The 25,869-nt window shown below is 37.1% G+C and overlaps 1 protein-coding gene across 2 annotated transcripts in view; it reads right to left on the minus strand.

The window, feature by feature from the left end:
• Positions 1–25,869, minus strand: part of BANK1 (B cell scaffold protein with ankyrin repeats 1) — a 352,647-nt gene that overhangs the window by 298,614 nt on the left and 28,164 nt on the right. For both annotated transcript variants that reach the window (XM_017347389.3, XM_008267565.4), the window contains exon 2: positions 11,417–11,815. In XM_017347389.3, the coding sequence (XP_017202878.3) occupies positions 11,417–11,815 (399 nt within the window). The remainder of the gene's footprint in view (positions 1–11,416; positions 11,816–25,869) is intronic.

Here is a 25,869-nt window from a genome sequence, read left to right on the forward strand (position 1 = left end):
AATGAGATAGAAGAAATGCAAGAAATGGAACTCAAAAAATTGATGATAAGAATACTTAGAAGTAATCAAAAGCAAATGCACAAACTACTGAAATCCATGCAGGACATGAAAGAAAATCTCTCTCATGAAAATAAAATCTTAAGGAGGAATCAAAATGAAGAATTCAATACAACATGAAATTGAGATATTGAAAACCAAATTAAATGAAGAATTCAATAGAACAAATTAAAAATACAGTTGAAAGCCTTAAAGAATCAGTGAGGCAAAAGAGAATATCGGACTTAGAAGACAGAGCAACAGAGCACAGGAAAGTATACAGTCAAACCAAAGAAAAGAAGAGGAAATTAGAAATCTAAAAAATATTGTTAGGAATCTATAGGATACTATTAAAAAACCCAACATTCAGGTTCTAGGAGTTCCTGAAGGCATGGAGAGAGAGAAAGGATTGGAAGGCCTTTTTAGTGAGATACTAGCAGAGAACTTCCCCAGTTTGGAGAAAGAGACGTCCAAATACAGGAAGCAAGCAGAACTCCCAATAAACATGACCAGAAGAGATACTCGCCAGGACACATTATATTCAAGCTCACCACAGTGAAACATAAAAGATTCTAAAATGTGCAAGAGAGAAATATCAGATTATTTTTAGAGGATTTCCATTAGACTCACAGAAGACTTCTCATTAGAAACACCACAAGCTAGGAGAGAATGGCGAGATATAGTCCAAGTACTAAGAGAGAAAAAGAGTCATCTCAGTATATTATATCCTACAAAGCTCCAATTGTGAATGAAGGTGAAATAAAGACCTTTCATAGCAAACAGAAAGTGAAAGAATTTGTCACCACTTGCCAACACCTGCAAAAGATGCTTAAAGAAGTACACACAGAAACACAGCCATTTGTATGAAAGAAGGCAAAGGAAGAAAATCTCTCAGTAAAAGGTCACAGGAAATTCAAATTATATATTAGAAATATCTTTAGAAAAATGGAAGGGCAAAGTCACTACTTATCATATAGTCACAATGAATGTAAATGGTTTAAACTCTCCAGTTAAAAGACACAAGCTGGCTGAATGGATTAAAAAACAAAACCCATCTATTTGCTGCTTACAAGAAACACATCTCTCCAACAAAGCTGCATGCAGACAGAAAGTAAAAGGTTGGAAAAAGATTCCATGCCAACAGAAACCAAAAAGAGCTGGCGTAGCCATCTTAATATCATACAAAATCGACTTTAACACAAAAACTGTTAAGAGAGACAAAGAAGGACACTTTATAATGATTAAGGGAGCAATTCAACAGGAAGATGTAACTATTATCAATGTATATGCACCTAATTACAGGGAACCAGGTTATTTAAAAGATATGTTAAGGGACTTAAAGGGAAACTAAGATTCCAATACAATAGTACTGGGGGATTTCAATACTCCACTCTCAGAAATAGACAGATCAACTGGACAGAAGATCAACAAAGAAACAGCAGATTTAATTGACACTATATCCCAAATGGATCTAACAGATAACTACAGAACTTTCAATCCTACATGAAAGAATTTACATTCTTCTCAGCAGTGCATGGAACCTACTCTAGGATTGACCACATACTAGGCCATAAAGCAAGTCTCAGCAAATTCAAAAGAATTGAAATCATACCTTGCATCTTCTCAGATCTCAACCAAATGAATCTGGAAGTCAGAAACTCAAGAGTCCCTAGAGAATATGCAAACACATGGAGATTGAACAACATGCTCCTGAATGAACAATGGGTCATTCAAGAAATCAAAAGAGAAATCAGAAACTTTCTGGAAGTAAATGAGGATAACAACACAACATATCATAACTTATGGGATACAGCAAAAGCAGTGTAAAGAGGAAGTTTTATAGCAGTTGGTGCCTACATCAAGAAATTTGAAAAAGTCCAAAAAAATGAGCTATCAATGCATCTCAAGGATCTAGAAAAACAGCAAACCAAACCCAAAACTAGTAGTAGAGAAATAATTAAAATTAGAAAAGAAATCAACAAAATTGAAACCAAAAACATTACAAAAGATGAACCAAATGAAGAGCTGATTTTTTAAAAAAATAAACAAAACTGACACACCATTGGCCCAACTAACTAAAAAAAGGAGAGAGAAGACCCAAATCAATAAAATTAGAGATGAAAATGGAAATGTAAAAAAAGACACCACAGAAATAAAAACTCATCAGAAATTACTACAAAGAGTTGTATGCCAACAAACTGGGAAATCTATCAGAAATGGATAGATTCCTGGACACACAACTTACCTAAATTGAACCAGGAAGACACAGAAAACCTAAGCTGACCCATAACCGAGTAAGAAATTGAATCAGTAATAAAGGCCTTCTCAACAAAGAAAAGCCCAGGACTGGATGTATTCACTGCTGAATTCTATCATACACTTAAAGAAGTATTAACTCCAATTCTTCTCAAACTATTCGAAACAATTGAGAGAAAGGGAATCCTCCAAAATTCTTTCTATGAAGCCAGCATCACTTAATTCCTCAACCTGAAAAAGATGCAGCAGAGAAAGAGAATTACAGACCAATATCCCTGATGAACATACATGCAAAAATCCCCAACAAATCTCTAGCCAATTGATTCCAGCAACAAATCATAACAATCATCCATTCAGACCAAGTGGGATTTATCCCTGGTATGCAGGGATGGTTCAATGTTCACAAATCAATCAATGTGATACACCATATTAACAGATTGCAGAAGAAAAACATATGATTATCTCAATAGATGCCGAGAAAGCATTTGATAAAATACAACACCCTTTCATGATGAAAACTCTAAGCAAACTGGGTATGGAAGGAACATTCCTCAATACAATCAAAGCAATTTATGAAAAACACACAGCCAACATCCTATTGAATGAGGAAAAGTTGGAAGCATTTCCACTGAGATCTGGTACCAGACAGGGATGCCCACTCTCACCACTGCTATTCAATATAGTTCTGGAAGTTCTAGCCAGAGCTATTAGGCAAGAAAAAGAAATTAAAGGGATACAAGTTGGGAAGGAAGAACTCAAACTATCCCTCTTTGCAGATGACATGATTCTTTATTTAGGGGATCCAAAGAACTCTACTAAGAGACTATTGGAACTCATAGAAGAGTTTGGCAAAGTAGCAGGGTATAAAATCAATGCACAACAATCAACAGTCTTTGTATACACAGAAAATGTCACACTGAAAAAAACTGCTAAGATCAATCCCATTCAGAATAGCTACAAAAACAATCAAATACCTTGGAATAAACTTAACCAAAAATGTCAAAGATCTCTATGATGAGAATTACAAAATCTTAAAGAAAGAAATAGAAGGAGATACCAAAAACTGGAAAAATCTTCCATGTTCATGGAATGGAAGAATAGATATCATCAAAATGTCCATTCTCCCAAAAGCAAGTTATAGATTCAATGAGATACCAATCAAAACACCAAAGAAATTCTTCTCAGATCTGGAAAAAATGATGCTGAAATTCATATGGAAGCACAGGATACCTTGAATATATAAAGCAATTATGTACAACGAAAACAGAGCAGGATTCATCAGAATACCAGATTTCATGATACTACAGGGCAGTTAGAATCAAAACAGCGTGGTACTGGTACAGAAACAGATGGATAGACCAACGGAACAGAATAGAAACACCAGAATCAATCCAAAAATCTACAGCCAACTTATATTTGATCAAGGAGCTAAAACAAAGTCCTGGAACAAGGAAAGTCCTCAACAAATGGTGATGGGGAAACTGGATTTCAACAAGCAGAAGTATGAAGCCTCACACCTTACAAAAAAATCCACTCAACATGGATTAAATATCTAAATCAAGAACACAATACCATCAAATTATTAGAGAACATCAGAGAAACCCTGCAAGATATAGACACAGGCAAAGACTTCTTGTAAAAAACCCCAGAGGCACAGGCAAAGCGAAAATTAACAGTTGGGATTACATCAAATTGAGTAGTTTCTGTGCTGCAAAAGAAACAGTCAAGAAAGTGAATTGAAGAGGTAACTGACAGAATGGGAGAAAATATTTACAAATTATTCAACTGATAAAGGATTAATAACCAGAATTTACAAAGATTTCAACAAGTTCCACACAACAAAATGAACGACCTACTTAAGAGATGGGCCAAGGACCTAAGGATTAAAGATCTAAATCTACGACCCGACACCATCAAATTATTAGAGAGCATTGGAGAAACACTGCAAGATATAGGCACAGGCAAGGACTTCTTGGAAATTACCCCGGTGGCACAGACAGTCAAAGCCAAGATTAACAATTGGGATTGCATCAAATTGAGAAGTTTCTGTACTTCAAAAAACAGTCAGGAAAGTGAAGAGGCAACCAACAGAATGGGAAAATATATTTCCAAACTATGCAACAAATAAAGGGTTAATAACCAGAATCTACAAGATCAAGAAACTCCACAACATCAAAACAAACAACCCACTTAAGAGATTGGCCAAGGACCACAATAGACATTTTTCAAAAGAGGAAATCCAAATGGCCAACAGGCACATGAAAAAATGTTCAGGATCACTAGCAATCAGGGAAATGCAAATCAAAACCACAATGAGGTTTCACCTCACCCCGGTTAGAATGTCTCACATACAGAAATCTACCAACAACAGATGCTGGCAAGGCTGTGGGGAAAAAGGGACACTAACCCACTGTTGGTGGGAATGCAAATTGCTTAAGCCACTATGGAAGTCAGTCTGGAGATTCCTCAGAAACCTGAATATAACCTACCATACAATCCAGCCATCCCACTCCTTGGAATTTACCCAAAGAAAATTAAATTGGCAAACAAAAAAGCAGTCTGCACCTTAATGTTTATTGCAGCTCAATTCACAATAGCTAAGACCTGGAATCAACCTAAATGCCCATCAACAGTAGACTGGATAAAGAAATTATGGGATACGTACTCCATAGAATACTATACAGCAGTCAAAAACAATGAAATCTGGTCATTTGGAACAAGATGGAGGAATCTGGAAAACATCATGCTGAGTGAATTAAGCCAGTCCCAAAGGGACAAATACCATATGTTCTCCCTGATCGGTGACAACTAACTGAGCACCAAGGGGGAAACCTGTTGAAGTCAAATGGACACCATGAAAAACAATGACTTGATCAGCCCCCTTGCCCTGACTGTTGATGAACAACTTAATACTTTACCCCTTTTAGTGTTTTTTAATCTACTTAATACTATTGGTTGAACCCTGTAATTAATACACGATTATTCTTAAGTGTTGAAACTTAACTGAAACGTGATCCCTGTTAAATAGAGGAGTGGGAATAAGAGAGGGAAGAAATGTACAGTTTGGCACATGCTCAATCGGACTTGCCCCAAATGGTGGAGTTAGAAACGTGCCAGGGGATTTCAATTCAATTCCATCAGGTGGTATGTACCAATGCCATCTCACTAGGCAAAGTGATCAGTTTCAGTTCACAATTTATCATGAAAGGTTTAAGAGTCAAAGGGATCACATAAATAAGACTAATAAGTCTGCTAATACTCTCTGATAGAATTAAAAAGGGAGAGAACGATCCAACATGGTAAGTGGGATATACAGCAGACTCATAGAATGGCAGATGTCCTAAATAGCACTCTGGCCTCAGAATCAGCCCTTATGGCATTCGGATCTGGCTGAAAAGCCCATGAGAGTATTTTAGGCATGGAAAGCCAAGACACTCTGGCAAAAAAAAAAAAAAAAAAAAAAAACAAACAAACAAACAAAAAAAACACACCTAATTGAAAGATCTCTGCAAGTGATATCCCATTGGAAAAAATGGGGCCATCAAAGAAGGAAGTATCTTTCTCTGAAGGGAGGAGAGAACTTCCACTTTGACTATGAGATTGCCTAAATAAGATTGGAGTTAGCAGACTCAAGAGGCTTCCATATAGCCTTTGCAACTCATGACAATAGCCTAGGGAGATTACTGACGCCATAAACAAGAGTGTCAATTTGTTAACTCAACAACAGGAGTCACTATGTACTTACTCCCCATGTAGGATCTCTGTCCTTAATGTGTTGTACAATGTGAATTAAAACTATAACTAGTACTCAAACAGTACTTTACACTTTGTGTTTCTGTGTGGGTGCAAACTGTTGAAAGCTTTACTTAATATATACTAAATTGATCTTCTGTATATAAAGAGAATTGAAAATGAATCTTGATGTGAATGGAATGGGAGAGGAAGCAAGAGATATTAGGGTTGTGGGTGGGAGGGAAGTTATGGGGGGGAAAAAGCCACTGTAATCTAAAAGCTATACTTTGGAAATTTGTATTTGTTAAATAAAAGTTAAAAAAACAAAGAGAGCGGAGGGAGGAAGGGAAGTATCACTATATTTTTAGAATTATATCTGTGATCTGCTTGTAATCTGTTCTCTTTACAATTATAAAAAAATTTAAAGTAAAAAAAATAAATAAAATACAACCCCTCTTAAAAATGAATCTTAATGAAAATAAATAAAATAAAATAAAAAAGTAAAGTTAGGTTATTCATATTATATTTAAATAATGCTATATTAAATCTATAATGTAGGAAGACAAGAAGGAGAAAATTGGGTAAATGACCAAAAATGCCTAAAAAAATAGAAGAAAGGTAAAGGCAGGCATGATATTGAAGTGGTTTTAAAGCACACAGAAAGATGGAAACATGGTTTGTTACTACCCCCAACTGGAATTCAGAAGACAGCAGGGGTCAGTGCTGTGGCTTAGTGGGTAAAACCACCATCTGCAGTCCTGGCATCCCATATGGCCACAGGTTTGATCCCAGCTGCTCCACTTTCAATCCAACTCTCTGCTATGACCTCCCCCCCCCCCCCCAAGAAAACAGTAGAAGATGGCTGAAGTCCTTGGGCCCCTCAACCATATGGGAGACCTGGAAGAAGCTCCTGGCTTCTGGTCTCAGATCGGCCCAACTCAGACTGTTGTGGCCATTTGGGGAATGAAACCAGCTGATGGAAGATCGATCTCTCTTTCTCTCTCACTCACTCTCTGCCTCTATAACTTTATCTTTCAAATAAATAAATAAATAAACATTTTGAAAAGGATAAAGGAAATTTAGTTTTCTTAATTCCTTAACATGAAATAAAATACTCAGATAAAACACGAATTACTGGGGCCGATGCCGTGGCTCACTTGGTTAACCCTTTGACTGCGGCGCCGGCATCCCATTTGGGCGCCAGGTTCTAGTCCCGATTGCTCCTCTTCCAGTCCAGCTCTCTGCTGTGGCCTGGGAGTGCAGTAGAGGATGGCCCAGGTGCTTGGGCCCTGCACTCGCATGGGAGACCAGGAGAAGCACCTGGCTCCTGGCTTCCATCAGCGTAGCTCCGGCCATAGCGGCCATTTGGGGGGTGAACCAGCAGATGGAAGACCTTTGTCTCTGTCTCTCCCTCACTGTCTAACTCTGTCAAACAAAAATAAAAAAAATGAACTTTTCTTTTCTTTAACATTTTTAATATTGAAAACTTTTCCCTGGAGCCTTGATTAATTATAAAATATCTTTCTCTTACATTGTTTTATTAAATTCCTGATTTTTGTCTCATTTTAATATATTAGAATGTTTATTTTCATGTCTTTCTTGGCATTTCTATTAATTATCATTAATGTTACTAAATAATAAGTTTACTTTATAATTTGTATACTTTCTATATGGAATATGATAATATAGAAAAAGGGCAGTAACAATAAAATTCTAAATCTTTTAACCTGTTTTATTCATTTTTTTAACTTTTATTTAATGAATATAAATTTCCAAAGTACAGAATATTGATTACAATGGCTTCCCCCCCATAATGTCCCTCCAACCCGCAACCCTCCCCTTATCCACTCCCTCTCCCCTGTTTTATTCATTTTTAAACTGTTCTTAATTTTGAAAAGTAGACGTTATGAATTCAAAACAACTGGAACATGAAACACAAAGTAATCTACCACTTAAGCTGTTTATTAAAACAAATTCATCATTGCCTAGACTATAGCAATACTGACAGATTTTTCAAGGGACACAACACATCTATAAAAGTTATTTTATGCGTAGTTTGGAAATTGCCTCAGACCTTCACTACAGTACGTTCTTGTAACTCAGAGAAATGTGTTGTATTTGAACACTCTTTTCCATGTTCCACAGTTATATTTTCCATTAAGTTCATCTATGTTATTTGAAAGAATCAAAGTCCAAAACTTGAATGTGGGAAGATGAGAGCTAATAGTGTCTTCAGAGTAGTATTATTTAGAATGTGTCAGCTTTTCTCCTGATAAGTAGGAACATAATTTAATGATACAGCACAGAATACCACTTTCACAGGCACCCAAATGTACTCACAATAAAACAACTTTTAAACAACATAACAGTGCTATCATGATTTAAATGACCAAGAGATTCAAATTTTTCTGAGGAAACAGAAATTATGAATGTAAGGAACTCTCCAAAATTTGCGATGAATCTGCTGTAAACCTCTATAATGGCAGAGAAGTAGTACACATTTACTTATAAGTACTTTTTGTGATTTTTTCATCATTTTCTAATTTTTTTAAACCAAGAAAAGTTTACTACAATTCAAGAATGCAAAAAAAAAAAAAAATAAGAAACTTGATGTTTCCAGTGCTATGTTTTCTCTTTTTATTCCTGGAAATCATCCCAAGACAGACAGCGAGAAACAATTATGCAACTGCCCTATCTAGTGAAAATAGGAAATAAAATGCTGGGACCCCCAAATTTTAATGAACTGGTTCACAAAACAGTGATGACTTAACACAAGGATTGCCAAAGGAAACAGAAAAGAAACTTGGAAGAAATAATCTAGAAGCTGCCTATCAAACAGTACAGATGCAGTGTTCTAGAAGGCTGGGGTACCTGCTTTGTTCTAATTTTAGACATGATGTAACAGCTTCAGGTAGAAGCTGCTGTGGAAAAAGTCTGGTTCCAAAGATACAGTGAGGCTAAAAGTGGAACTATACAGAAAAGAAAAATTACAGAAATCAGTCTGTATCTGTAAAAGCAGAGAAGTTTTTTATTCTAAAATAGTAATAACAAAACAGAAAAAATAGAACCAAAAACAAAATCCACATTTCCATCTTCATTGGCTCACCTCCCACCCCCACCCCATTCACTTTACTCTGTGACAAAAAAGGGAAACTGATCCAGCATAAGGTGTACATAAAGATAGCATGCTGGTGGTTGGGAAAGACCAAGGTACCCAGAGACCACAAGCTAAAAAACATACTGCCATAAAGGATGTCAAACGTCATAACCAAACATTCCAGCATGGATTTCCAAACGTAATGAAGAGCAATCATGTTTTCGAAGCAACTGTAAAATGCAGAAATGCAAGGTGGAAGGGAGAAGTGAGCCAAACAAGAACAAGAGTGGAATTGTCAGCTCAAGTGCTCAACCAGAAAAGTGTCATGTAAAAAAGTGTAATGGAAAAAAGCAAAACTAGTATAAGAATGAAAGAGTAATTACAAGTAATACAGAGGAAGAGAAACCACTAAAAATATGAGAAACTAGCTTGGGCTGAAGTGAAAAATACAAACTAAGTAAGTTAGCTGTTAATAGACTCAAAAGAGATTAGAGAGAAATGGTGCAATGCATCACAGACAAAAGAAACACAAAATACATATAAAAGAAATCTCCGAAACATAAAGTCATATTATTAGGATAGAGAAAATATTTGGATTTAAGACTGAAATTTTTTAACGAAATTAAAGAAAACTTAAATCTATATTTTGGGGAAAATATTAAAAAACAACATGTCTCTGGGCAAAATAATCCAGACGAAAATTGACCTCTCACCCTCTTTCTCTTGCTCTCTCTAGTTCTGTAACAAATAATTTTTTGAAGTACTGAATTTGAAGAAATGCAATACTAGTATATAAGAAGAGATTTATTTTAAAAGAGAGTTGCTTTCCCATAAATGAAGATTGAGGGATATTAACTCCTTCAAGTGTAGTGAGAGGAATTTCCAGCAAATTATTTGGAATTGGTATGTTTCCCTGGATTTATTTATTTAAAGTTTTTATTTATTTAATTTCATTTAATTGAGAGTCAGAGAGCCAGGGGGTTAGGAAGAAAGGGGAAGGCACATGTGAGTGTGGAGGAGGAGCCAGAGGGAGGGAAGTAGGGATGGAGGGAGAGGGAGAAAGATATTTTCCATCTGCTTATTTATTTCCATCTGCTTATTTATTTATTTTTGAGTAGAAGCCAGGACCAGGTCAGGTTGAAGCCAGGAACTCCCTATGGTTCTCCCACATCGGTGGCAGGGACTCAAGCACTTGTTCTAAAGCTTCCATGGATGCATCAGCAGGAAGCCAGGTTGGAAACAGAAGATCTGGGACTCAAAACAGCACTCGGATGTGGGATAAAGGGCACAAAATGTACCAGCTTTGCTGGTTGCACCAGAATACCTGCCCTAACCATCACTTGTGCTTGGCTCATGTACAGAAACAACTAAAGACAAGTAACTATGAATGTGTTGCTGCTCTGAGAGCAGGACGGTGGTTGCTATGCTGGGAATGGTTTGGATGACCAGAGTGCATCAGGACAAAAGATGTGAGAATTCCCATCCAGGAGCTATGTTAGGGTGATTTTCACCATGAGAAAGCCATAGGACAAAACAATGTATAGGTTGAACAACCATAATCAAAGGGATCACTCCTCTCACCAAGGAACTGCAGAACTCAGACACATGCTCCAAGAAATTGAGCTAATTTTTAATAATTAACATGGTCTATATAAATAATTGTGCCATCTCTTTCCTAGCTCAAGACAGAGATGAAGGCAAAGTACAGGCTGAGAAAACCAGGCAAGGGCTGACCACAACACTCCCTGCATATATACAAAATAGAAGTGCATTGGAGAGAAGTTTCAACAATTGTACATGTCGGAGTTTTGATTAGTATATGGGACCCTTGCGTTCTGATTTTTTGCATAATGATTATATGCTTAAAATTAAAGTTGTTATTTAAAATGAATAAAAATGACAGTATTTCATACCCTAATAATAAATATCATACAGTTATCAGCACAACTGATACTCTATAATTGTAACTTTGAACTCCTGCTGACTGGTAATAATTATAGGGTAGAATCTCAAGCCTCAGTTAAATAAGAATCCAGCTTCCAGTATCAACCTGGATATTGGGAAAGTATACCATACTTGTTCCACCATGGTCTCAGTCTTCCCAAAGAAATACCTTTATAAACCATTTTCAGAACAAGTGAGACGCCTTGACTGGCATCAAGCTAAAATGTAAGAACCCTAATGCATTTTGTGAAAAGTACAACATACTGTTAAATCGAATTGGCTTTTATTTCTTTCTTTTATCCTAATATCAAATTTTCATTGCTTTAAAAAAGAGAAAACGTGCAACACTACCTCTGAATAGGACACTCTCGATCACAGAGATGTAGTCTTCAGGCTCCTGTGCAGTTGAGACCTCCCATTTGCTTCCAGAGATATTTAATAATTTATAGAGCTGATCTGAAGTCTTCACTCCACAAAGCAGAGTCACTACACTTTCAGGAGAATGAAGTACCTTTTCCAGAAACTGACATTTCTTTGGGGTTAGGTCTTTAAGCAGGCTGTTTGATAATATCAAAAGTTTACATTTGTAAGAATTTAAGCTCATTAATTCCAAATGCCAGAGGGAGAAACTCTCCAAACGATATAAGAGGATTGCTTCCGTTTTCACAACATGCGAGAAAACTTCCCTCAAGTACAGAGCCCATTCCTCTGCATCTTCCTCATACAGGATTATGATGTCTTTTGTATTTCCTAGAAAAAAAAAGAAAACAATCTATTAATTTTCTTATATTTGAAGTGCTAACAGTAGATTATATTGTTGTGAAGTCGTTAATATACCCTTTAAGCAGTATATAAATTCCCCGGCAGCCACTCCTGCACCTACGCAGCCAGCTAAAGGCACAAAGTGACATTTTGGCTGGGTAAGTTGAGAGGCACCTGCTGTGGCCCCTGCCACTGGCAGCTTTCTGAGGAAGAATTCCAGATTTCCCACCAGCTTTGAGGGAAGCCTGGGGAAGTGGCAGGGATCTGGGTAACTAGTTTGCTCTATGAAGGGAGGCTACATTGCCTTCCTCCCATCCACCCCATCAAAGTACCAGCCTCAGTTTGCTGTGGTGGAGTTACAGCTGAACTCTGTCCTGACTGGAGCATAGCAGGTAGTCCTGCTGATACCAGGATCCGCTGGGACCAGGTCTGAGCAGCTTGCAGGATGGAAAGCAGACTCCCGTGACTATGGGAGTTATTGTCATAGGCCACAAATTTGAAAAGGCCGTGGGTCGCAGCTAGGTTACTGTGCATCCACCCAGACTGATTAGAGAGACTTGCAAAGGGGTAGGGGACATATTGTGGAATGGGACTCTGCTCTGGACAACACATGTGCCTGGATGGGTTAGGGGCATTGCCACCATGATCTCACTTTAGGCTCTGAATCAGTTGCTTCACATTGGCACAGAGAAGGACTGGGAATGTGAACATACTAGCTTGCTCCAACATCCCCTCCCACCACTGACTGTAGCTAGAAGTACTCCACCATGTGGATCTTGGGTCCCCTTTGCAGTCTTGACCCACCCACTAATTGTGGATTGAGCTCCATGGCCCCAAGAAGCACACACCTTGGAACTCAACTGTAAGCCTTAAGAAACCAACATTCATTCAAAAAAAAAAAAAAATCAAAAGACAATCTGGGGCCAGTGTTCTGCCATAACGGGTCAAGCCACTGCCCACGATGCTGGAATCCATATGGGCACCTGTTCAAGTCCTGGATGTTCCACTTCTTATCCATCTCCCTGCAAATATGCCTGGGAAAGCACATGTGGGAGACCTGGATGAGGCTCCTGGCTCCAGCCTGGCCAAGCCCTGGATATTGTAGCCATTTGAGTAGTTAACCAGCAAATGGAGGAGCTTGATCTCTCCCTAACTGCTTTTCAAATAAATAAAAACAAAGCTTTAAAATAAATCTTCCAAAGGAGATAATAACAAGAGATCTCCAAAATGTGAGAAAATCAATGTAGAAACACATGAAACTTGAACAAGGAAGGCAATAGGACTTTCCAGATGGACACAGTAATACATTAAGATTGGACTGTAAAGAAGGGATATTGTTGAAACACCTGAAAAAGAATTTGAAAGAATGACTGTAAGGTTACACAAAATCACAGAGAAATATTTAAAGGAAATAATAAAATCAGTATATGACATGGACAAGAAATTCTGCAAAGATCAGAAATATTAAAGATGAAGCAAAAAACATAGTGGAAAGCTTTAATAGAAGACTTGGTGAGTCCAAAGTAAGAAGTTCTACAGTGGCCGGCGCCGCTAATCCTCCGCCTGTAGCACCAGCACCCCAGGTTCTAGTCCCGGTTGGGGCGCCGGTTCTGTCCCGGTTGCTCCTCTTCCAGTCCACCTCTCTGCTGTGACCCGGGAAGGCAGTGGAGGATGGCCCAAGTGCTTGGGCCCTGCACCTGCATGGGAGACCAGGAGGAAGCACTTGGCTCCTGGCTTCGGATCGGCGCAACATGCCAGCCGTAGTGGCCATGAACCAAAGGAAGGAAGACATTTCTTTCTGTCTCTCTCTCTCACTGTCTAACTCTGCCTGTCAAAAAAAAAAAAAAAAAAAAAAAAAAAAAAAAAAAAAAAAAAAAAAAGAGATGTACAAGACAGGTCTTTTCGAATATCTGTCAGACAAAAAAAAAAAAAAAAAAAGAAGAGGATGAGAGAGAGGGAGAGGGGAGGGGAGGGGAATGGTGAGGACGAAGAGGAGGTGGAGAAGGAAGAAAAATAAGAAATTAGACCATAACAGTGTTTGGGATCTATGGCATACCATCAAATTATCAAATATATAAGTTGCATATGAATTCCTAAAGATATGGGAAAAAATGACTTAGAAAACCTATCCAGTAAAATAATAGCAAAAATATTCCCTTCTTCGGAATGATATGGATATCCAATTACAGGAAGTACATAGAACCCAAAATAGGCTTCATCAGAAAAGATCCTACCCACAGCAAATTATGTTCAAAGTTTCAAAAGTAAAACAGAGAGAATATTCTAAAATTCGCGAAACAGAAATGCCAGATCACCTCTAAATGAATCCAATGAGATTGGTAATTTCTCAACATAAATCATACAGGGCAGGCAAGAATGAAGAGATACAGTACAAGTACTAATCGAAGAAAAAAAGTACCAGACCAGAATACTTTACCCAACAAAAGTTCTCATGCATAAGTGAAGGTGATAAGCAAGAATTGAAATAATCTTCATCACCCAGTCTTACAAAAGATATTTAAAGATGTACTACACAAAAACATAGTAGATAACCAGCATCATCAAAGAACGTGAGGGCAAAAGACCTCCAGTAAAAGAGCAAAGGAGATTCAAAACAAACAATAGGAATATTCAAAGAAAAATGGCAGGATCCAGTCATTATTTGTCAATATTAACCTGGAATGCAATGGAGTAAACTCTCCAATTAAAAGATATAGACTGGCTGAATGTATAATAATAGAAGATCCATTTATATGCTGCCTAAAGAAACACACTTCACCAAAGATGCAGACACTGAAAATGAAAGAATGGAAAAGATATTCTATACAAATGGAAATCAAAAGCAAGCAGGTGTAGGTGTATTCATATTAGACAATATAGACTTTAAGACAAAAATGGTTAAAAGAGCCAAAGAAGGTCATCATGTACTGACTGAGGAATCAATTAAACAAGAAGATGTAACTATAGTAAATGCATGTGCACCCAATGCTAGGGCACCCAGTTTTATAACACACATATTAATGGATATAAATGGAGACATAAGCCCCAGTACAATAATAATGGGGGACTTTAATACTCCACTTTCATCAATGGACAGATCAAGCAAACAAATCAATAAATAACAGAGCTAATCTATGCTACAGAACAAGTGGACTTAGTTGATAACTACAGCACATTCCATCTCATAGTTGCCAAATACATATTCTTTACATCAGTGCATGGAACATTCTTTAAAGATAGACCATACACTAGGACGTAAAGCAAGTCTCAACAAATTTTAAAAAATGAAATCATAACGTATCTTTTCTGACTACAATGGAATGATCCCGGAAATTAACAAAAGAAACTCTAATACAAGCACATGGAGACTGAGTAACATGATCTTGAATAACAATGGGTCATTGAAGAACCAAAAAATACCTGGAGTGAATGAAAATGAAAACGCAACATATCAAAACTTATGGCATATAACATCAGTGTTAAGGGGAATGTTTATAGTAATAAGTGCCTATATCAAGAAATCGGAATGGTATCACTCAAATGACATAACAATGCATCTAAAGGGCCTAGAAAAATAAGTGCAAGCCATACCCAAAGATCAGTAAAAGGGAAAAAATAATAAAAATTAAAGAAATTAACAAAATAGAAAATCTTTCAAAAAGATAAACAAAATGGATAAAGAATTAGCCAAACTGACCAAAAAAATAAGGAAAAGACCCAATTTAATAAAATCAGAGATAAAAAGGTAGTATTACAACTGATACTATGGAACTACAAAGAATCATTAGTAATTGGTACAAATTGTTATATGTCAATGAACTGGAGAATCCAGAAGAAATGGATATACTCTAGAAACACAACTTATCAAAATTGAGACGGAAAGACATAAAAAACCTAAAAAATCCAATGACCAAGACTGAGATTGAGATCAGTAATAAAGAGCCTCTCAACAAAGAAAAACCCAGGACTGAATTCTACCAAACTTTCAAGGAAGAACTAATCCCAATTCTTCTTAAACTATTCAAAACAAAGAAAGAGAATGAATCTTTCAAACTTTTTTCTATGACGTCACAATTATCTCAATTCCAAAAACAGAGAAATATACAACAAAAAAAGAGTAAGAGAACCATAGACTAATATCTCTGATGAACAGACATAGAAATTGTCGAGAAAATACTAGTAAATTGAATCTGATAATACATCAAAAAGATCACCTACCCAGACCAAATAGGATTTATCCTAGAGATACAGGGATCACAAAACAAGGTACATCACATCAACAAAATGAGTGATAAAATCCATATGATTATTTCAATATGTAGAGAAAGCATCTGACAAAATCCAATTTCCTTTCACGATTAAAAAAAAATCTTTAAAATGTGGGTATATAAGAAACCTATCTGAACTGAATTAAGGCAATATATGACAAAACCACAACCAGCATCACACTGAATGGGTAAAATACAAAAGCATTTCCACCAAGATCTGCAACTAGACAAGGATGTCTACTTTCAGAAATGCTATTCAATATAGTTCTGGAAGTCTTAGCCAGAGTCATCAGGCAAGAAAAGTAAATTTAGGGGATACAAATTGGAAAAGAGGAAGTAAAATTATCCCTGTTTGTAGATAGCATGATCCTTTAGATGGGGGAACCAAACAGATACCACTAAGAGACTATTAGAGGGGCTGGTGCTGTGGCATAGCTGGTAAAGCCACAGCCTGCAGTGCCGATTCCCATATGGGCACCGGTTCAAGTACTGGCTGCTCCATTTCCCATCTAGCTCTCTGCTATGGCCCAGGAAAGCAATGGAAGATGGCCCAAGACATTGGGCCCCTGCACCCATGAGGGTAATCGAAAGGAGGCTCCTGGTTCTTGGCTTTGGATCGGCACAGCCCCAACCATTGCAGCCAATTGGGGGGTGAACCAGAGGATGGACGACCTCTCTCTCTGCCTCTCCTTCTCTGTGTAACTCTGACTTTCAAGTAAATAAATCTTTAAAATAGAGAGAAAGAGAGAGAATATTAGAATTTAGAATTCAGCATAGTTGCTGAATATAAAAATCAACACATAAAAATCAATAGCATCCTTATCCACCAACGATGTTCTGCCTGAGAAAGAACTTATAAGAACAGTCTATTCGTATTAGCTACAAAAAATGTAAATACTCTGGGATAAATTAAACCAAGAGTGTGATATTTACAATGAAAATTACAAAGTATTAATGAAAGAAATAAAACACAGAAGAATGGAAAAAATGTTCCATGTTCATTGATTGGTACAGTTAATATCATCAAAATGTTCAAATTACCCAAAGCAAGATTCAATGCGATCTCAACCAAAATACCAAGGACATTCTTCACACATCTAGAAAAACTTCATAAGGAAACACAAAAGATCATTAATAGCTAAAGAAATCTTAAGCAAAAAACACAAATCCAGAGGTATCACAATATCAGATTTCAAGATATGCTACTAGGCTATTATAATAAAAAGGCTGATACTGGCAAAAAAAAAAAAAAAAAACAGACATGTAGATCAACAGAACAAAACAGAAAAATTATATTAATCCACTTGTCTACAAAACTAATCCACATGTCTACAACCAACTAATCCTTGACAAATGTGCTAGAATAACTCCTTGTACAAAGCACAGTCTCCTCAACAAGTAGTGTTGGGAAAATGGATCTCCACATGCAGAAGTTTCAGATAAGACCCCTACTTTACAACCTACACAAAAATCCACTCACAGTGGATAAGGAATCTAACCTGAAGACTTGAAACCATCAAATTACTAGAGGAAAACTTAGGGGAAATGCTGCAGAATAGTGGCGTAGGCAAAGACTTCTTGGATAAGACCCCAGAAGCCTAGGCATAAAAGCAAAAATAGACCAATCTGGCTAAGACGATTCTACACAGCATAGGAAACAAAGTAAAAAGGTAACAAAAAGAATATTAGAAATATTTGAAAACTATGCATCCAATAAAGTATTAATATCCAGGATGTATAAGGATTTCAGGAAACTCAACATAATAAACAATCTGAAATAAGTAAGAAAAGAATTTGAATAGCCATTTTTCAAGACTGAAGACAAATGGCCAATGACATATAAAAAAATGATCAGGGTCACTAGCCATTGGGAAATGCAAACAAATACCAAAGTAAAGTATCATTTCACCTCAGTAAGAATGGCTATTATCCAAAAATTTTAAAAAATAAAAAATGCTGGTGCCAGCACCCTGGCCTGAAGCGCCGGCAATCCATATAGGTGCCGGTTCGAGACCCTGCTGCTCCACTTCCGATCCAGCTCTCTGCTATGTCCTGGGAAAGCAGTGCAAAATGGCCCAAGTACATGAGCCCCTGCACCTGCGTGGGAGACCCAGAAGAAGCTCCTGGCTCCTGGCTTCGGATCAGCACAGCTCCAGCCTTTGCGGTCATCTGGGGAGTGAACCAGTGGATGGAAGACCTCTCTCTCTCTCTCCCTCTGCCTCTCCTTCTCTGTGTAACTCCAACTTTCAAATAATAAATAAATATTTTTAAAAAATAACAAATGCTGGCAAGGATGTAGACAACTAATTGAGCACCAAAAAGGAAACCTGTTAAAGTGAAATGAACACTATGAGAAACGGTGATTTGATCAGCCCTCACCCTGACTGTTGATGAGCAACTTGATATGTTATCCCCCTTAGTATTTTTTTTTTTGTTTGCTCTACTTAATACTTTTGGTTGAATAATGTAATCAATACACAATTCTTCTTAAGTGCCGAAACTTAACTGAAAAGTGATCGCTGTTAAATGTAAGAGTGGGAATAAGAGAGGGAAGAGATGTGCAATTCGGGACATGCTCAAGCTGACTTACCTCAAACGGTAGAGTTAGAAACATACCAGGGGATTCCAATTCAATCCCATCAAGGTGGCAGGTACCAATGCCATCTCACTAGTCCCAGTGATCAATTTCTGTTCACAATTGATCATAATGATAGGACTAAGAACCAAAGGGATCACATAAACAAGAATAGTGTCTGCAAATGCTAGCTAATAGAATAAAAAAGGGAGAGAATGATCCAACATGGGAAGTGAGATACACAGCAGACCCATAGAATGGCAGATGTCCTAAACAGCACTCTGGCCTCAGAATCAGCCCTTAAGGCATGCGGATCCAGCTGAAAAGCCCATGAGACTATTTCAGGCATGGAAAGCCAAGACACTCTGGGGAAAAAAAAAAAAAAAAAAACTTAAATGAAAGATCTCCACGAGTGAGATCCCAGTGGAAAAAATGGGTCATCAGAGAAGGAGGTACCTTTCTCTGAAGGGAGGAGAGAACTTCCACTTTGACCATGGCCTTGTCTAAATATGATCAGAGTCGGTGAACTCAGGGGGCTTCCATAGCCTTGGCAACTCATGACAAGAGCCTAGGGTGATTACTGAGGCCATAAACAAGAATGTCAATTTGTTAAGTCAACAACAGGAGTCACTGTGCACTTACTCCTCATGTAGGATCTTTGTCCTTAGTGTGCTGTACATTGAGATGTAATGCTATAACTAGTACTCAAACAGTATTTTTCACTTTATGTTTCTGTGTGGGAGCAAACTGTTGAAATCTTTACTTAATGTATGCTAAACTGATCTTCTGTATATAAAGAGAATTGAAAATGAATCTTGATGTGAATGGAAGGGGAGAGGGAGTGGGAAAGGGGAGGGTTGCGGGTGGGAGGGACGTTATGGGGGGAAGCCATTGTAATCCATAAGCTGTACTTTGGAAATTTATATTCATTAAATAAAAGTTTGAAAGCAAAAAATAAATACATAAATAAAAATAAAAAATAAAATGTTTAAATAAAAATTAGTCAATATTAAGCAGCCTAAGAGTTAATTGTAAGTATGCAAACTATGTTCAAACTTACTGGGAGTAATTTTTCTTGTCAAGTGAAATAAAGTAACAGAACATATTTCAATAGTACAGCTATCAAAGAAGAATTTCTAGGACTTACTTCTTGGCTCTAAAATGCAATCAATGTAATTATATAACAAGCTATGATACCTATCATGATTACTCCCATGTTGTGTGGTTGGTATCACAATAAACAGACAATAACATGAACTCTATTCTGGAGAATATCATACGTCTTTCTAAATCCCAAGGAAATTTTACAGGTTGGATTTCTTGATAGTCTATGGCGAGTTTTACTTAGGTTGAAAATTGAGCCTTCCTGTTAAATTTATGTTTCTTATACTTTGTCAATAACCTCCTTAGGCCAACTTTCAAAAATCTGAATATTAGCATTAGTATCATTATTTTCTTCTCTAAAGATGAAATTACGTCAGTTTAATCCCATATTTTCCTATAATTTGTAACTGAGACTTTGCATATCACTAAATATGTTGTTAAACAGGTAACATATTACCTCATTAAACTCTCATGAAACTATGTGGAGCAGGGCTTATGTTTTCTAATGATTATACTGAGTCTCAGATATGTTAATAATCTGTCAGAACCACAATGATGAACATTGATTATTACAGTCGGCTTCATTCTTTTCATATGAAACCAAATTATTAAGTTATTTTAATAGTCATGATTTTTTCCCATGTTTTATAAAACAGAATCTTGTACTTGCATAATATCTAGGTGAGGACCCAACAGTAGTTCCCTGTGAATTGTCAAGGTGTTGGCTGGCAATGCATTTTTTATATACTTGAATTTAATTGAGTCTAAATCATGATGTACCCCATTTGAAGAGGGTTACTGCCATTCAGATTGGCTATCTTATGTAGGCTGTGAAATGATGAACCTGAAACAGAAATATTCATTCCTAGAAGACTTCATCATTATAAAGAGACATTACCATTGAAGATACAACTAAGGTCTTCAAATACATTATTTACTTATTGTCTTTAAAGATTTATTTATCTGTTTGAAAAACTTACTATTTTATTCCTTTTAGTATTTTTTTGTTCTACTTAATACCATTGGTTGAACTCTTTAATTAGCACACAAGTATTCTTAGGTGTTTAAATTTAACTGAAAGTGATCTCTGTTAAATATAAGAGTGGGAATAGAGAGGGAGCAGATGTACAGTTCGGCACATGCTCAATGGGACTTACCCCTAATGGTAGAGCTAGAAACATGCCAGAGGATTCCAATTCAATCCCATCAAGGTGGCATGTACCAATGCCATCTCACTAGTCCAAGTGATCACTTTCAGTTCACAATTGATCATAATGATAGGATTAAGAGTCAAAGGGATCACATAAACAAGACTAGTGTCTGCTAATACTGATAGAATTAAGAAGGAGAGAATGATCCAACATGGGAAGCGGGATATACAGCAGACTCATAGAATGGCAGATGTCCTAAACAGAACTCTAGCTTCAGTATCAGCCCTTAAGGCATTCATATCTGGCTGAAGAGCCTATGAGGGTTTCACAGGCATGGAAAGCCAAGACATTGTGGCAAAAAAATTGACCTAAATGAAAGGTCTCTGTGAGTGAGATACCAGCAGAGGGAATGGGCCATCAAAGGAGGTACCTTTCTCTGAAGGGAGGAGAGAACTTCCACTTTGACTATGACCTTGTCTAAATATGATCAGAGTCGGCGAACTCAAAAGGCCTCCATAGCCTTGGCAACTCATGACAAGAACCTAGGGAGATTACGATGCCATAAACAAGAGTGTCAATTGTTAAATCAACAATGGGAGTCACTGTGCACCTACTCCCCATGTAGGACCTCTGTCCTTAATGCGTTGTACTATGCGAATTAACAGTAAAACTACTCAAATATTACCCTACACTTTGTGGTCTGTGTGGGTGCAGTCTGTTGAAATCTTCACTTAGTATATACTAACATGATCTGCTGTATACAAAGATAATTGAAAATGAATCTTGATGAAGAATGGGATGGGAGAGGCAGTGGGAGCTGGGATGGTTGTGGGTGGGAGGGAGGTTATGGGGGGGAAATCTGCTATAATCCAAAAGTTGTACTTTGGAAATTTATATTTATTAAATAAAAGTTGGAGAAAAAGACTGATTTACTTATCTGTTTAAAAGGTAGAGACACAGAGACTAACAGTCAGAGACACATTCTTCTTTCCCCTGCTTCACTTCCCAGATGAACACAGCAGGCTCGACTGGACTAGGCTAAAGCCAGGAGACTGGAATCCCATCCAGGTCTCCAATAGATTGGCAGTAGCCCAACCACTTGGGCCACCATCTGCTGCTTTCCCAAGCGCATTGGCAGGGAGCTCAACTAGATGAGGAGCAACTGAGACTCAAATCAGTATTCTAATATGGAATGCAGACATCACAGGTGGTGTTTAAATGGTTGCACAACACTAGCCCCAGCAAATAAATTATTTAAAACACTAACTTTCAATCTAATAGCATAAAGTAAATGACAGCACTATCCAAGGGTTTTGTAGGAACAAAGTTGTGCCATATTAATTTTTATAATGTGTTTTTCAGATTCAATAATGTATTATCTTACAACATAGAAAAATTTTTAACTTGAAGGAAATTTAAAACTGCTTTTCTACCAAAAAGATATTATATATTACCAAAAGAATGAGCCCAAACATAAATCACAATCCTTCTTATTACATATGCACAACTTCAAATAGCAGATTTTCTTTTGAAGAAGCTTCAGTTTCATATGCATGTTTTGATTGTGCATAATGGGAAAAGATTACATGATGTATCTCTTCAATATTACATTTTTCTAACTGATAACCAAAGTACAGAAAAGAAGAAAGTAGAAAATTACCCCCAAAAAAGTTACAGCCATAATGGGTTCAGATGTGACGTGACATTAATCATGATATCACACAGGCAGACACACATGCCATTACTTAAATTATAGAGTAAGTGTAACTGAATAGGTTTTATAATCTAACTTTGTACTATTATTTCTAGTAAAATAGAGGAAACACAACTGTGCGTTCCCATAGTGAAACACACTACAAGTCATACTTCTCCTCTGGGAAAATCGGTTAATTTCACTTACTCAGAGTGGCAAAAAGTACCAACAGCTTCCTGCATAATATGCATACACCTGTGCAGTGGAGGCTGCTGATGTACAAGGCACAGCTCCCTGGATCATCAGCTACAGCTTAGTGGGCAGTTCATAAGCACACTGACCACTTCTCCCCTCCGCTTTGCAGCCTCAGCCTGCGCACCTCTCCACCAGTTCAGAAATGCCAAGGACTTAATGTATGGCAGGATTTGGGGGGCAGGAAGAACTTCAGCCAATTTGTAAGAACTCAGTTTTTCCATTTGACATTGGACAATTAGGAGGTTTGTTCTACACAGTAATCAGATAGTTCCCAGTGTTACTGAATGGTAATTGCTCATATATTAACATACACACCATTGATTTTTCTCCTTTCGAGGGCTAACATTCCCCATTCTCTCAATAGTGTTTCATGGCCTTTTCCTATATATAAACCACCTGTACTCAAGAACATCTCTCAGATTCTTAAGAAATCTCTAGTCATTTTTTTTAAATTTAGTTAAGAGGTAGAGTTACAGTCATAGAGAGGGAGAGACAGAAAGGTCTTCCATCCATTGATTCACACCCCAAATGGCCTCAACTGCCAGAGATGAGCCAAACCAAAGCCAGAAGCCAGGAGCCTTCTCCAGGTTTCCCACGTGGGTGCAGGGGCCCAAGCACTTGGGCCTTTTTCCACTGCCTTCCCAGGCCATAAGCAGAGAGCTGAATCTGAAGAGGAGCAGCTGGGACTCAAACCGGCACGGCTGGCGAAGGCCCAGCCCACTACGCCACAGTGCCAGCCCCAGTCATGCGTGTTTTTTAACTTAGTTCTTACTTTCCTATACTAGATAGCACCAACACATAGTTTTAAGACATTTTCAGGTATGGTAAAGATTGACAAGTAAAATTATTTTTATATAAATTTAAAATCTTCTCTTCCTTTGCAAGATGCAAGCAGGTCTCGTGGAGCAATCACAGAAGGGATTTTGTTTCTTTTATATAAAAGTATTGTGTTAATTATGACAGGATTATTTTGCAAAGACCTACTAACCTCGCATATATAAACTGAAAATGTTCAATTCTCACCTCTCATCAATTTTTAAGCTAACCCATCACATTTAGCAAAACACAAGTACCTGATTGGCTGTTGAGCACATTAACTGAAAAGTGCATTTAATATGTTTATCACAAAGATAAAAAATAAGTCAAGAAGTTCAAGCTCTTTCCAGTGAGACTGTCTACATCTGAAAGGGGAAAGGGCATATTCAAAAGTTCCACAGTAAGATATACAAAGGATTAAGCATATATTACATTTTGAAATAAAGGACTTTCTTCAAAGTATATTATCTGCCTTGTTTATAGATATTGGTATGGAAATAAGAGAAAAATTCTTCCAAATTTCATATCAAGTTATGATATCATGAATGAGAATTTATTACTCCTTTCCAAGTTTCCAAGGCGGTTTGCATCAACAGAAGGAAAAATGTAGTTAAGTTAAAATTTGGACAGTGTGTCATTTTGGAAATGATCTGTTATTGTCTTAAGATGTATGAATCATGTTTTAGAAATCAAGTCATAATAATTATAGAGTAATAATAATTGCTGCTAAGTTTTAGGGTGTCTCACTATAATCTAGGATTGTTCTAGAAGAATCTTTCAATCTTCACAAAAATTCTATGTTACTATTTTTGTAATTATTTCTCAGAGTAGGAAATTTCAGATTTGTAGATTACCAATTAACAAATTTGCTCAAGGTTGCAACATATAGCAAGTCCAGCTGATATTCAAGCCCAGGCCATCCTGCTCAATGCAACTACAATACTAGCCTTCTAATCTACTTAATCACTTAGTATGAATAATCAGTCTTCATTGTGATTTGGTTACTTTATCTGGACAAGAGCTCATTAGAAAGAATATACATTAGCCAAATCCTTTTCTTTTTCTAACTTCTACAGTTCTTTGAGTATTATTATTATTTATATACTTATGCAAGAGCAGAGTGGATTCAAATATTTACACTCCAACTATTACAAAATGTTAACAGCTCATTTTTTAAACCTCAAATATATAAGACTCTAGATCTATAGAAGACTCTAGATCTATGTGGAAGCTCTAAAATGCTTCACACTGTTAAGTTTGAACAATTTTATACTGTAATATTTATATCATTCCTTTCCCTTTTTGTCATTACAACACGAAATATTTTCTTTCAAAAAAGATTTACTTATTTATTTAAAACAGATAACAGCAGGGTAGAGGAGGGAGTTTGGGGGAGAAGGGATAGAAAGGTTTTACTTTCCCCAGTTTACTCTCCAAATGGCTGCAAAAGTCAGGGCTGGGGCAGTCCAAAACCAGGAACCAGAAATTCTATCCTGGTCTTCCATGTGGGTGCTGGGGTGCAAGTATTTGGGCCACCATCCGCCACTTTCCCAGGTACATTAACAGGGAGCTGGACCAGAAGCAAACCAGTCAGGACTCAACCTGGCACTCTGATAAGGGATGCTGGTGTTGCAACTGGCATCTTAACAGGCCGCACAATAATGCCAACCCCAATTTTAAGATATGGAACATAAAATAGCCCTTTATTTATGTTATTGTAAGAGAAGATTACTGTGATCAAACATAGTAAAATATGCTATGAATTTTAAGGTAATTCTAATTTCTCAGAATCTCAAAGGACAAAAAAATTTAAATATGGTATTGGAAACATCTAATATAATTTATCAAGTGTTTATTTCTCCAACTCACTCTCAAGAGTGACCTCGTTAGGTCCTGGTTATTGTCTGTAATATCCGCAGATTGGTTCCTCTCCTGGAGATTGGTCTCCATGCATTACATTATCCAGGCTCCATGCCTACCTCAATGGAAACCACCATTAGAACATCAAAAGATGGGAAGAATGAATGGTGGGGTTATTTATTAGCCCTCCCTCTCTCTCTCTACTCTCATTTTAAAAAGTTTTCTTGGATGTTCCTTTTTCTTTGGCTTTTTACCCACTGCTCCAATTTTCACATGACTCTAGTCATCATTTCCCTTTCTTTCCCACACAGGCATACTAA

The sequence above is a fragment of the Oryctolagus cuniculus genome, chromosome 8 (genome assembly GCF_964237555.1).
Source record: "Oryctolagus cuniculus chromosome 8, mOryCun1.1, whole genome shotgun sequence".
In the NCBI taxonomy this organism is placed as follows: domain Eukaryota; kingdom Metazoa; phylum Chordata; class Mammalia; order Lagomorpha; family Leporidae; genus Oryctolagus; species Oryctolagus cuniculus.